This window comes from Sceloporus occidentalis, unplaced genomic scaffold, assembly GCF_023333645.1.
Source record: "Sceloporus occidentalis isolate IW3139 unplaced genomic scaffold, rSceOcc1.0.p SCAF_42, whole genome shotgun sequence".
NCBI classification, from domain to species: Eukaryota; Metazoa; Chordata; class Lepidosauria; order Squamata; family Phrynosomatidae; genus Sceloporus; species Sceloporus occidentalis.
Window position 1 is genome coordinate 1,022,648 of NW_028317022.1, and position 14,506 is coordinate 1,037,153.

The 14,506-nt window shown below is 38.7% G+C and overlaps 2 protein-coding genes across 2 annotated transcripts in view; both read left to right on the forward strand.

Annotated features, from left to right (window-relative positions):
• Nucleotides 1-1,392, forward strand: part of LOC149289854 (spastin-like) — a 31,015-nt gene extending 29,623 nt beyond the window's left edge. The window contains exons 16-17 of the mRNA XM_089490121.1: nucleotides 823-863; nucleotides 1,270-1,392. Of these exons, the coding sequence (XP_089346247.1) occupies nucleotides 823-863; nucleotides 1,270-1,392 (164 nt within the window). The remainder of the gene's footprint in view (nucleotides 1-822; nucleotides 864-1,269) is intronic.
• Nucleotides 1,393-5,444: 4,052 nt separating this feature from the next.
• The window catches only part of LOC149289855 (fibronectin type III domain-containing protein 1-like), a 52,564-nt gene continuing 43,502 nt past the window's right edge, over nucleotides 5,445-14,506 (forward strand). Inside the window, exon 1 of the mRNA XM_089490129.1 lies at nucleotides 5,445-5,541. Coding sequence (XP_089346255.1) covers nucleotides 5,445-5,541 — 97 coding nt within the window. The remainder of the gene's footprint in view (nucleotides 5,542-14,506) is intronic.

The following is a 14,506-nucleotide window of genomic DNA, read 5'->3' on the forward strand; positions in this document are numbered from 1 at the left end:
CCCACACACTCCAGGATAGGCTCTGCCACACACCGACACCCAAACACATACACCTAGACAGGCTCTGCCACACCAACACCCAAACACACACTCCAGGATAGGCTCTGCCACACACCAACACCCGCATCATGATGGGTAAAGCTACACAAGCTTTCCACACCGCTTTGTTGTTCGTGTATTTGCCCCCTTGTGTATTGATGCCCCAGCCAGGCCCCATTTTAGTATTAATGTACTCCCCCCACACCCTTGTGTATTGCCCCTTTGTGTATTGATGCCCCCACCCCCTTTTGTACTGGTTAATGTAATGCCCCCCATACCCATGTGTATTGCACTCACCTTTTTGTACTGATTTATGTGATGCCCCAACCACTATGCCCTCAGCCACCCCCTTTTTGTATTTAATTGTTGCCCCAGACAGCCCCCCTTTGAATATGGGTCCCCTTCCATCTATCACCCTGTTTTTTGTTGTTTTTTTTTTTATACTTTTTTGCTGGCTTCCTTCCCCTGCAGACTGCTCTCCTCCAACATGGAACTCTTCTGTGTGAGCCCGCCCCCTTGAGCGTCACGTCACATCTTCAAAGGGGCGGGTCGAAGAGCCCAACTAAGGCACTGGGGGGCATGGTGCCTGCACGCCGGCTGCTTCAAAATCATGAAGCGGTCGGCGGATGCGGCCATACAACTGCCGCAACGGCATCTCTGTGTGCTGGCCCACCGACCGGCCACATTTTGACGTTGTAATATGACATCTTTAAATGCGATTACAAAAATCAACCTTATTACAATTTCTCTTCCCAACTGAAAAATATTTTTTTTATTATTCAGAGCTGAAACCTGAGCAAGTTAAAAACATGTCTGCTAGCGATGTAAGTATTATCTTGAGTTTTCTTGGACATTGCTGTTGTATCATGCACGTTCTGTTGATGACACTAGTGGTTAATATCCATTTTGGATGGTTATTTAGCCCCTTGAGCAACAATGTTGGATGATGCATAAAATGAGAGCTAAAATCTCAACTTTAGTAAATACTTTAGTAAATACTATTCCTCGTAAATAGGCTCCTTCCTCATAAATGCTTTAAATATTGTTTATTTAAAAGATGTCATGGTACATGGATGTAGGTTGAGCCCTACCAGTGGTACTGTTTCACACTATAAATCCCCTCCAGGAATATAATCCTAGTCAATAACCTTAGAATTATAATGTATTATGTAGCAAATTCAATCAAGTTTTTTTGAGCCATTTAACAACTGTTTGTTTTGTTTTTTTCAGATGCGAAACCTTAAGTATTCTGACTTCGTAAATTCTTTGAAGAAAATTAAGTGTAGTGTGAGCCCTTCCACCCTGGATTCTTACATTAAATGGAATAAAGAGTTTGGGGATACAACTGTTTGAAACAAGACCTTTTTGTCCAATTCTGGAGTCCTTCACGTCAAGATCGTGGGAAGAAGTTCAGGATTTGGAAGATTTGGGAGGCAAGGGAAAACTTCAAATTGTGCACTAAACGTTTTAGAAACTTCAAAAAAACTGATGGAAATTAATAAATTATACATGGGATTCTTAGCTAGAGATTTTGACTTTTTTTTTTTTAGCATTCAGATTTACTCATAGGGCATTCTCACTGTATAATGAAGTACTTAAGTGGGAGCCTTCAGCATTTGGTTAAGGAGTATCCTCTTTGATCTGAACTGGTATTCTCGGAGCTGATTGCTGTGTCCATGTACACCATGTCACAAACTCGCCTGCTCTGGTAACTTGGCGACAGGAAGACCCGTGCCTTGAGTTCACATTCCTGCTTACTTGTGCTCGCTCTTTCTTTTAAATAACTTAATATATTGTACACTCATTGTTATGTACTAATTAAACTTTTTTGTAAATTTGTACCTTTTTGGGGGAGGTGAATGGCAAAGGGGTAAGAATAAATAAAATAAAATGTTCTATAGTAATTTTTGGCCATGTTTTTTTGATATGTGCCAAAGGAAACAATTTAGTGATGCGGGAGATGACAAAGTTTAAGAAAGCAAAGAAACATGTGAAGCAACTGGTTTGCTTTATCAATGTGTTTTATGGCTGTATAATGTAGCTTTGAATTTTTTGAGGATAAAAGCTGTCATTGCAAAATAATTCTAGCACCATGACAAATTAGAATATAGCCTTTTATTTAAAAAGTTTTGAGGAAGGTGTTGAACTTGTGATTTGGGGTTAATATAGAAATATTTGATACATGATTTTATTAGTGACCAAGTACACTTGGATTTTCTTGGGTCTCCATTTAAGTTCATGCGGTAGATGTTTAAGGTAACAAGACATATTTTCAGCTGTTATATGGAACACGGTGATATAAGACAAAGGAGGCTACAAACTTAAGAAAAATGTACTGAACAGTTTACTTGTAACAAAAAAAGCAAGTTTTCTGTGGGTGGGTTGTGTGTATCTGACTTACAGAGACACTCAACGCAATTATTTTTAAAATTTTTTTTTTTTTTTAAGGATTTTTCATTTTCGGTTATTCTCATGTGGTTGTTGTGCCATAACAATAAGGGACACTTGTAGATAAAAATAAAAAAATAAAAGCATATATTTTCCTTAAAATGGATAGAAAACACATTTTCACTTAAATGCTCAATTATATCATTGGCATACTTAAATGAAAGTTAGCATGACCTATGAAAAACAGTCCAGAGTCAAATTCTTCAGAAGCACAAGATCTATTGTTTACTTTAGTAATTTACTATTTTATGTAGTAATTTTAGTTTCCGAGAAAAAGATATGCAACTTAAAAATCTCTCTTCCTTACTGCTATTGATGCCCCCATCGTTAATGGTTAATACATTTCTTTTTTTCATGAAAAGTTTTCCTGAAGCAATATTGTGTAAAACAAAACAAAAAAATTCTTTTATTTTAATATTTCTGGGGGTAAAAAAAAGTCTTCCGATAAAATATTTTTCTTTCCTTTTTATATTTGATTATATCTTGGAATTACTTTAATGCTATTTTGTAACCTGTAAACTTGAAGTAACCTGACATCAATGCTTATCCTTTGCAAGTATCTGTTTCCAATTTGTCAAGCTGAAAGATTTTCAGAATTATCGTACCCCTTTCATGAAATGCCAGATCCTATAGACTGAAACTATTCTATACACCCGCCACACAAAATGTTATGGAAAAAGGCACGATACACACACGATTATATATATACATACACACACGATATACACGCTTTTTTCTGTTCTTTATCAGCGCTCGGGTATCTCACTGGCAATCAAGAATATACTTGCTTCTGTGACCTTGTTTACCCACTCCCATTGATACATGTCTGAGAGGAAGGGTACTTGTTCTGTCCCAGAAGTTTGGATTGATTATTATTATTGTTTTATATAGCGCCCTGAAATTCTGTAGTGCTGTACAATGGGTAAACAGGACATAACAAGTAGTATGTAACATAACAAATTGACTTACAGAGACAACAGGTGAGGAGGGCCCTGCTCAAACGAGCTTACAATATAGACTTTGCAATCCACGGTAATTTTTGTTTATCTACAGTATAGGGAGTGGGCGTTGCATTGAATCTGCTCTTCCTTCTCAGATCTGCCTACTACCTTTTTCTTTATTACATTTGGGGTTTGTTGAGGGCAAGCAAAGCCAAGTGATATCGCATACCTCCCCACCCTCTTGCTCACATGCACCAGGAGTCTTGTGCCCTCTTCCCAAGCATTACAACCTACCACATTCCTTCTTCTGGGTAGGATAACACAATGTTGTGTGACCTCACTAAGGTTTACACCTCCAATAGCAGGGCGGATTAAGCTGTCAGCCCTGTTAGAAGAATTTGGGAAGCAATTCGCCCCTGGTGTTTATACATGTATGGTGTCACGGGGTCAGGTAGAGAAGGAGGATCCAGCTATGCAGATATGCACTGTTAGAGAAGTCCAGTAAACAGTCCGCGGTCAAGGGCAATGGCAGGCAGCGAGGTCAAACGTATCCGAGGTGAAGGCAGGGAGATCAGAAGCAAAATCGATTAAACAGGTCCGGGGTCGTAGGCAGGCAGTGAAGAATCGTGGTCCAATAAGTTATGGATATTAGATTAATAGGGACAGAACGTTGATCCAGGGATTTATTCTGATTGCCATATTTGGAGTCGGGAGGGAATTTTCCCCCTGGTACGGGGCAATTGGCATCTGCTTCATAAGGGTTTTTTGCCTTCCTCTGGATCAACACAGTAGGGACACTATGTATATAGGTTGAACTTGATGGACTTTGGTCTTTTTTCAACCTTATGAACTATGTTACTATGTAATAACAGGCAAAGGTCGGTACACAAGGCAATAGAGAAATGGCAGGAAACAGCACACCCAAAAAGCATAACACTTTGAACGGGTAAAGACTGGGGATTCAAATGGGGCTTAAATAGGAGACGGTCCTCACATACAGGCCGCGGCGTGGCGTGCGTTGTGTACGTCGCGGCCGAAGCGGTCCTTCGGCGCTTCATAACCGCACTCCCGGCGGTACGCCCGATCCCGGCCGAGGGTGTGGAGGCAGGGCTGCCCTGCCGACGTCGGATCGTGGCGGAGGCGGAGTCGCGACACAGACGTGTGCGCACGGCGTCGGGGGCTGTGACAGAGGTGCTGGGGACAGGCGAGCCGACGCGAGCGCCAAAGGTAAGAGTCGCGGCGGCGCGCGTGACATATGGTGACTTTAGAATAATTACAACACCATTTTTAGAAAACGGGATATGATAGGGGAGGAAAACAGCATATGGAGACTTATCTTCCAAAATGGAGACCCTTGTTAGACATGTGGCCAGTCGACATCTCATGTGGGGTATGGGAATCGAGATAATTTTAGTAAGAAATGTCAAATTAATTAAACCAGTTGTCATACAATGGAAGGAAACATGTGGCTAGGTATTGTGCTAATCACCCCCCCCAAGGTAGTTGTTCCCTGTTAGGGAGCTTGAGTCATGTCTCTGTACATATACAGTAATTTGCAGGGGTTTAAAGTTAGGAGGTATAGCACAGGTCACAAACCACTAAGGCCTGACCTTACTAAATCTCACTTTGCTAAATCCTTCCATTAATGCCTGAGGAAGGGACCTAACAACTTGGTCTTGAAAGCTCGCAATTAAACTCTGAGCCAATAAATGGTATCGTTTTAACTATACTTTTCTCCTAAATCCTTCTGCACACTACAAAATAAAACCATGGTATACACTAGATGGCAGTCTCTCTCTTCAAATAGAGGCTTGGTGAAGTAGAAGACTCATGGAAGTAAAAACGCATGGAAAAAGAAAAAAAAAGAGAGGCTGAAGTCACTTGTGCTGCTAGTAGTTAGTAGTAGCTTTGAGGAGCAGCATCACAGGAGGGATCTCTTACATCCTGTGGAAAGCTCACTCTGCTGGTGCTTTATCTCTCTGTCTCTGCTAAACTTCTTAATCTGTGTGGTCAATCATGGCTGAAAGAAATGGGACCTGCAAAACCTCTGCTGTCATCTCACTCCTTGCTCTTATGATGCTCACTTTTCTGGACTTATCAGCTGCAGCAACAGGTAGGTGGTGGCAATTACTCTGTCCCTTAGGAATATCTAGTACCCTTTGCAGGCATGGTGCTTTTCAAACTTCTAAATGCAACTAGGATGGGCAAATTCTAAGTGTGACACAAGTAAATACTAATCTTTTTCAGCATGAATCCATATTTTTTTATAGTTTCATTTTATGTTATTGCAAATGTGGTTAGTACCAATCAAACTTACATTTATAATGTTATTTAAAACAGTATATATTATCAACTGGATTCTATGGAATGGCTCTATCCACATTTTCAAATTCTAGAAAATTATGGCATGCCCTTTTCAGGTACTTTGCAATACTATGTTTTATAATAATTGGTAATGATAAACCACCACCAGGTGTTCTTCAGGGGTATTATATTTCAAAACTTTTGCTTCCCAACTATATAATGTGTTACTATTCAATTTTCTGGATATATTCCAAGCTCCGGAATACAGTACTGTGTGCCAAAAATGCAGAAAACAACTAGTTTGATTAATCTGGTGATATTGCTTTTTTTTAGATGATGGTGTGTAAGGATATCTAATACAAATCCATGTTTATCAGTAGGCTTTGATGCATTTGTGGTTAAATTGTGAAACTATCATCTGTCATATATAATCCCCTTTTTATCAAGAAAATGTATATAATTATGCGATGACTAGGCTTGATTAAAAAAAATATTGACAACCTGTTTTAACAAGTTTAATCTTGGTGCTTGGAAGTTCTCCTTCTCAGTACAGTTGTGATGTAGATATGCTCCCACTGAATACAATTTATGGTTGGATTCAGTTCTATGCTAAAAAAAGGAGATTATGGGACAAATGGTAATTACCAGAGATTTACCATAAATAATTAGATTCTATATAGTACAGTTAAGAGTAAGACACAATTTATAGTTGAGCTGTTAATTTTACCAATGGATTTTAAGAGTAATAAAAAATAGCTCTGTTTGAAATTTAGAAAGCTCTAATTTTTAGAGTTTGGTAGTGATGAGGGAAGTGAAATAAGTACCACGTACTTAGTGTCCAAATTCCCATGAATTTCTGATCATGACTTCACCATCATGAGCCAATTATCTGTTCCCTTTCGCCAGCTGCCTTGAAATCCACTCATTAAATTTATATTTTGTCACACACTTCTTGTACATTATAAACAATTTCCGTTACATTAAATGACTTTTGTTTAGATCAATCATTTGTGTAAAATGCAGGTTAAGACCAAATGGTATATTTTAAGAAGTATCCTTTTTTATGATTTCACGCTAGTATTGTCTAATAACAGTACACTATTTAATGTTACCATTTAAATGGAGGGACATCGGGGGAGGAAAAAGCCACAAGGGAATCTGGGTCCTACTGGGCAATCTGCCTCTAGTAAATGGTCTCATGGCACATTTCCCAATGATTTTACTTGTACTCAACAGTAGCAGCAATTCCCTACAAATTTCAGCTAAAACCTGTTGCTAAATGAGGGAATTAGCATGATCTGCTCCAGAAGTGCAGGAAGTATCAGCTTATTGCAGGACCTCCAGAGAAGTGCTTTTGATCACCAAGCCAGCGTGGCTTCCAATTTAGCCAGTGTCCTACACCCTTTCCCCCTCTCCTCTTCAGGTTACCCCATGGTTCGCCTTACCTTCCACTGTTCCTTATTGAAAATCATGTTTGAGTGGGCAGATGTTGCTGATATGGGTCTTTTATGATGAAGCAACTATATGTTTCATCTAGTATGAGTAAATAAAACTGTACACTTCCTTTTAGTTTGCTTAACCTGCCGATATATGTAAACACTAGACTTGGGCGCCGTGTTCGTGTTCATTTTCGACAAAATCAATCCGTCTCCTTCTTTGGTTCGGCCGAAATTCGTCCAACATTTTGCGGAGAAGTTGAATTAAAATAGCGAGGTTCTCCTCTTCTTAGTGTAGTTAAGATGGCGTCTGTGGGGACCAAAAAATTAACGGAGATTTTTGTATTGCACACATTTGTTTTTCGTTTCTATTGTTCAAAGTTATTCGGACTAACGGACCAAAAGGTAAAATTTTGCATGAAAACGCATTTGTTCGAAAATAAATGCGCAAGTCTAAAAATGGTGAAGGATTCCATAGCTTCACCCTAATGGAGATTCCAAGAACCACATATATAATGCATAACTGGTGTTATATTCCATTGTACCTTAAATGCCAGTAATTTCCATTTGGTATAAATATGCGAACATGAGGCACAATATTTGGGTCTGTGCGTCATGGACACCGGCAACAAATATGACCCTACATGGTTCTAAATTACTACAGAGCCTCTTCATATAGCAATGTAACACTTTAGAAAAATGTTGGTAATAGGAAGCAGGTGTGTAATGCTACTGATTTTTTCCAACTGTGCTGGTCGGTTCCATAGCAGTTTTAAGAGTGAGCTGCCTTGAAGACAGGCTTTTGAGTGAGTTTGTGTGCCAATGTGTGTGTTTGTGTAAATGTGTTAGCATTTCTGTGTATAATTTGTAATAAATAACATTTAAAGGTGTTTTGTCAGTGTTCTAATACTTTAATAAGAATTGTTCGCAATTATGCAGTGGTGTCTTCAACCCACTCGGGCTGGGATTCTTTGTCCTTAAGGCCAAAATAGCAGCCGGGGGGGCCACTGCCAAGGAGGCAAATCCGTGCAAAATACAATTTGATTTTTGTAAAGAGAGAACTCACCTATCGGTAATCCTTTGCAAAAAGTGGCCTTGTTAACATAGCAGCCAATGAAATTGTCTTTTCAGCAGAAACATTAGATTTGTTGCAATGGTGACTACATTTCAAGCTTTGCACAAGAAAAAAGTTTTATACATAAAGTCCACGGTGTTGCTAGAGTATAACAGCATGAATACAAACAAACAAAAAGCTATGGACAAGCCAATATTGGTTTGCAGTAGCATACTGTAATATGTAATGTAATATCCGTACCTGACGTATATGACATCCGTACCGGACCTATTTGGAACTTATGGGCCTTGGATGCAGGGACGTCAAAGCAGACAGAAACCAGAGGTTGGGACCAGTGGAGAAAAAGCCATGAAATCAATCCAGTCCGAAACACCAAAGTAAGGGTTAGCCCAGGAGCATATCCTCGGAATCAGTCCAAGTTTGGCACAACATTCAGCGGTTAATACAAAAAGCCAACAGTTGAAGTCAGGAGCTGGGTCAAAATCAGAAGTCAAACGAAATCCACAGCAACAATCCAAAATGGGTAATTCAATGCCAGGAATAAGTCACAAATCAGGTCAGACAGGGGACATTAGCAGAATAGAGGACCAAAAAGATAATCAACTGAAACAGGACACATGAGGACCTGTTTGTTCCATTAAATGTCACTAATTGCCTGATCTTCAGGTGTGTCGAGAACCAGTCTTGGGTGACAAATAACAAGCAATTGTACCTTTGGACAGTGTTGTGTGGGCTCCCAAATGGTGTACTTAGATAGTGTTGTTTGTGGGGGGCGAGGGGCTGCTAGATAGTGTTGTGGGTGGGATCACAAATAGAGAGAAGAATGAGAAGAGAGGGAGGGAGTGAAGAAAAATAGACAGAGGAGGATGAATGATGAAGAAGAAAGAGATGGGGAGAGAGAAAATGCATGATGGCAACATGCACAAATAGTCTCTGTATAATTATCTACACTGCATTTTTACTTTCCTAAAAGAGGAGCTCCCACCTCGAATACATTTTTAAAATCTTGCATTAAGCATATCCATTCTTTCAGTTATAAACTCCAAATGTTTTTATTTTCTTAATACAGTAAGTCCCTTATTCCTGACCCCCTTTGAACTAAGGTATTGTGAAATAAGAATAAACATTTATATTGCGTTAAGTAGGAATAGCTGTTAAATTGATTGGTACCTCAGGCAATATTTTGGAAGCAAATTCCAAATCTCCCATAATACCAGTTTCTGTAGACTAAATTCTTGCAGCTGGATGGAGCCAGCCGATATTACTTAATAGTTATTTTGGAAGCTTGTATGTGGTTTTAAATTACAGTTGGCAAATCCCAGCAGCACTTTATTGTAACCAAAAATATATGGCATTTTATTTTATATTACTAAACTAGTAGGGGGAAAACAGAATTAGTCAAAACTAATTGTGACGATTTAGATTAGCCATGGAACTAATGTCCCATCATTTTCAAATGCATCACCAATGCATACTATTGGTTCCATTACAATCCAACTGTTTCCTAGCTAGGGTTTTGAACTCACTTCATTCTCACTTAAGTCTCCATAAACTAGTACAAGTGTCTTTATCAGAACTAAGAGGGAGTGATGGCTCTACCCATGCAATTGAGTGCAGATGAGATCCTGAAAAGCTGCTGTCTTGGAGTATACCTAGAACCCTACATGTTTAATTTGTCTGTGTATTGTTGAGCAGCTACTGGTACATGTAATCAGAGACAGCTTTTTTGGGGAAAGCATTGTTTTTAATTTGACATTGCCTCTTAAATGTTTTACAACTGTTCTGGACTGCATTGTGTTCATTATTTCTAGATCTTGTGAAGCACCCCAGTCTCTAGTTTCACAATAAATCAGATTATAATAAATCCTTGTACTATGCAACACCGATACCTTTAATACATTGACCCTGTAGCTAGGATCTTTAAGCCAAGAAGTCTTAAGGCAGGAATGGAATCATTTTTCCAAGTGAACCTTTGTAATTCCCTTTCTTAATAACCTTTAGCGATCCTGAAGAAGAAATAGGTGCATCAATTTAAATTTGCATAATGAGACACAGCATGGCAGCTAAAAACTCCAAAGAACTTGCCAATTGTGTCGTAAAAGAAACATATTTTCTATCTTAAAGCAATTGACTAACTTCTCAATTAGAAACACTGTGCATAAACCTGAATCAACATAGCCACAAGAGAAAAACATTTTAGATCTCTTTATGCATAGCAGAGCTAATGTCCATTTATGGATAGTTTTACAGTAAAATAATGTAATTTTGTAGTTATGGAGCTTGAAGGAAGTCCCATAAACACATAACTAAGCATTATAATTCAGCAATGTGTAAAACATCAGGAAAGTTCTGTGGATATGTGGTTTAACCCTTGATTCTCCAAAGCCTCCCACAGATTATTCAAGGAGCAGTTTGGTGAAGATGTAACACTGTAGCTTTTCCAAAGAGACATCAATAACAAACACCAAGGTATGGAAGGTATGCAGTCAGTATAAAACATTAGGTTATATTTGGTGTTAAAAAAAAGTCTTGCTCATCATTAAATTATTGTTGGCAACAGGCTCACTTTTAGATTTTGCTAAAGGTCCAAGGAGGCATCCCATATGTCATGGCGTTTTTGCACTAGCAGGGCTAAATCTCAGCCGGTGAACAGGAGATCAGGAGATTGTCTTCTATCTGACAGCTGAGGTCAATATTTGTGGCTTCAAGCTGTAAGATTGATGTTGACAGTTCTCTAACTGGACTCACACGGTCTATATCGGATCTCCTGCCACAGTATCTAACTGACTAACCACAAAGTGTGCCATGAGTCAATGTGTGTACAGGTATGTTGCTGCCCTGATGAATTATTAGAAAAGTGGATTAACAGAGTGATTGCTTACTTTGGCCTCATTCCAACGATGACATGTAAGATTGTGATTTTCCTTGGGAAATATTTTTTCAGATAAAGTGATTACATCTTACCATATTATTAAATAATGACATCGTTTTGTGTATATACAGTATATTTGTTTTAAAAAGGAAATTGGTGTCCTTTGATTCTAGACCAAAGGGTTACAAAATACTGCTGGTATAGCAGAGTATTACTGACTTTATATGACTTTGTAAATGTAAATGTATTTACAAATGTATGGGGGCGTATATGCATACCTTTATGGATCTGACTCCCCGGAGCCCCCCCTTGCGGTATGCGGGCAAGAAGTCCCCCTGATGTCACAGGCAGTCCTGCTGACATCGCTCGGTGGTCCCACTGACATCGAGGGCATTCTCGCTGATGTCATGGGACACTATTAGTGTGGAGCGGGGAGTGTTAGAACGCCGCTCCCTTGAAAACCAAGAATGAATCCACTGTTAATTTTACACCCCTGCTCCCTTTCAGGACAACATGGCAAATGTTGCATTAGGTTTTTTTTTACTTTTTTTTCTGAAATCACCCCTTGTGAATTTTTATTCAATTTCTGTTTTTTTTTAAATTACTTAGTCATGCCTGAATATGCACAGAGCTAATTGTTTCCCAGCAGTACACTGCAGAGTTAAGAATCAGTTTCTTCTACGCGTTCTTTGGGTGTGGATCACCCTATAGTTATTCTCCACCTACATGTTTAAATCTGTGTACTGTGATGCTATTATGTTAAATGCAAGAAGCATGAATCATTTTACTGCATGACTTCATAGCTCAGCTCACAGTGACTGCTGCTGTTAGGTTGGATCTGGAAGATAATTAACCAAGATGAATTGCAGGCCCCTGGGATTTGCTCCGTGCAGATGTCTGTACAACAGTACCAGAGTAGACTTTATAAATTCAGAAAGTGTATCCACGCAACTCCCGAAAGATATCTAGATATTTGCAGATTTGCAATTTCAGTTGGTAATTCCTGTAGGACTCAAAGACAGGGCCAGTTAATACAGTGCGGTTAAAAGGTGTTTGCCTTCTTCCCAATTTCTTCTATTTTTGCTTATGTGTCACATTTAAATGTTTCAGATTATCCAACTCATTTTAATATAAGACAAAGAAGACATGAGTAAACTAAATGCAGCTGTTAAATGATCATTTCATTTATTGAAGGTAAGCAGTTAATCAAAACCTATATCACCCATGTGGAAAAATATTTGCCCCCCTAAACTTAATAACTGGTTGTGCCACCCTTGTGAACTGGCAGTCTAGAGAAGCTGGCAGACGACAGCGAGGTCCAGCTAGCCAAGATAAGGCCAAATCGAGGTACACTGGCATAAGATGGAGGCATAAACTAGAAACAGTCCAAGGTCAGTAACTATAATTGATCAAATGGGTGCCAATTCAGGAGATGGGAACATAAACAGAGTCCAGAGCCAGGTCAAAAACCAGAATACAAATACCAGAAGCGCACATGCACAAGACAAAATCAGAAGCCAGGAAAAAATGGTCAAGCCAGGAATGCTGGGAACAACCCTGCTTCTAAAGACTTCTTATTAATAGCGGGCAACAGGTGTGTTGAGAACCAGATAAAAACTTGACGGGGACGTGAGGGAGACAGAAATCCCACCATCCACAGAGCCTTCTGGTGATGACAACGGTAGGTGAAGAATCTGCCATACTCAGGGTTGCTGGTTCAAGTCCAATGATTCCTGACACTGGCCCATATACACTACAAGGGCCTGTATATATATCCTCCATAGTCAATGTCATAATATGAATCTGCACCATGAAATTTATTCTATCCAGTATCCCCTATAAGTAATATTTTGGCAATACCAAATAATACTTTGGGCATTGTGTGACACAAAATCATAATTAATCCACGTATCCATATTTGGTTCTGGGAGACGTAAACTATTTTTAAGATAAATAATAGCGGAAATATGTCTGTAGTTTTAAAAAAGTATGGTCAACTTACCAAAGGCACTGCTTTCATTTCTAAACAGTGATACTAATTAATGAATAGTAATCCATCAAATTCAGTGTATATAATTCCGCTGCTTTGGGTTAATCTACTACGTTGTCTACACTGTTGTTTTGATTGCACTAAGTGGAATATATTATGAAAGCTTGTTTTAGTTCATTGCAGTAAGTCTGTGACAAGGTTTATGGAAGACATTAGTGCCAAGAAGGCTTCTCAGAAATGTCTGCCACAAAGCTTATGACTGCCTACGCTTGCAGGAGACAGGAGTACATACAGGAGCTCAGGGTGCTGACAGGGTATATTAGAGTCCTGCACTGTGGTAGAAACTTTAGTTCTATCCGGAGCACTCAAAAAGCATGCATACACAAAATCAAAAAGGTAAAAGTTCATAGAAAATTAAGAGATTTGTTATAAACATTACAAAATATAATTTATTTTCTTTCAAGATTTATTACAAACTATTCATGACAACCATATTTTCCGAGTATTCCATAATGGACAAAAGTTGTGGGCTGAAAGTCTTCACATCCAAGAACTCTTAATTTAATTGTCAATGTGATTTTGCAGTTTTTTAGATCAGGTGCTCCAGTGGCCTTACATACAGTTTGTTGGGCAATATTACAGCTGTCACCAAATGGAAAAGTAATCAGGACAGAAGGAAATGCCATTTGGGTAGGCATTTTCAGGTATTTAGGCATCCCGTGGAACAGTTGATATTTTGTTATTCAGTGAGTAGGAGCTTCTAGTCTCGGGAGAGAAAGACAAAAATTGCTCTTGAGTTTTGAAGTAAAATGAATTTTCCATCTGGATAGGTCTGGATATGTATTTTCCAAAATGACAAATGAAGGGAGGGATTTGACTAATTGTATCTGTCTCCGCATTGGTGTATTCTGTTTTTACAGTATGTGATTTTTGATGCATATATTATGTTGCATGAATATTTCAAATTTAGATTTGTAACATTTGTTCATGTATTTGATGTACAAATTATATGCACCCTAAAAATAAAGAATCATCACATTGAAGTGTCTGAATATTGATCATTATGTGAGATGCTATATGTCCATACTTGTGATGATGTTTTGTTTGTAATAAATCTCTTCATTTGTTTATTATTTTTTGCCTTGCATTTGAAGCATGTGCACAGATGCTTATGCTTATGCATAACTTATGCTTATGGTTGTGTTGCTGGGGCCACAATATTAAAATTTACGTGATTTGTTTGGCATTCTTCATATCCCATGCTTTACCGTCTCTTGTTAGTAGACCGTCCAAATTCCAAGTCCAAGGTCTCTAAGAAGAGATTAATGTCAATGAAGCAGATTAGATATACTGAATGCTACTTTTGGGAGAGATGAAAAAGAGAATAGCTGAATGATAAAT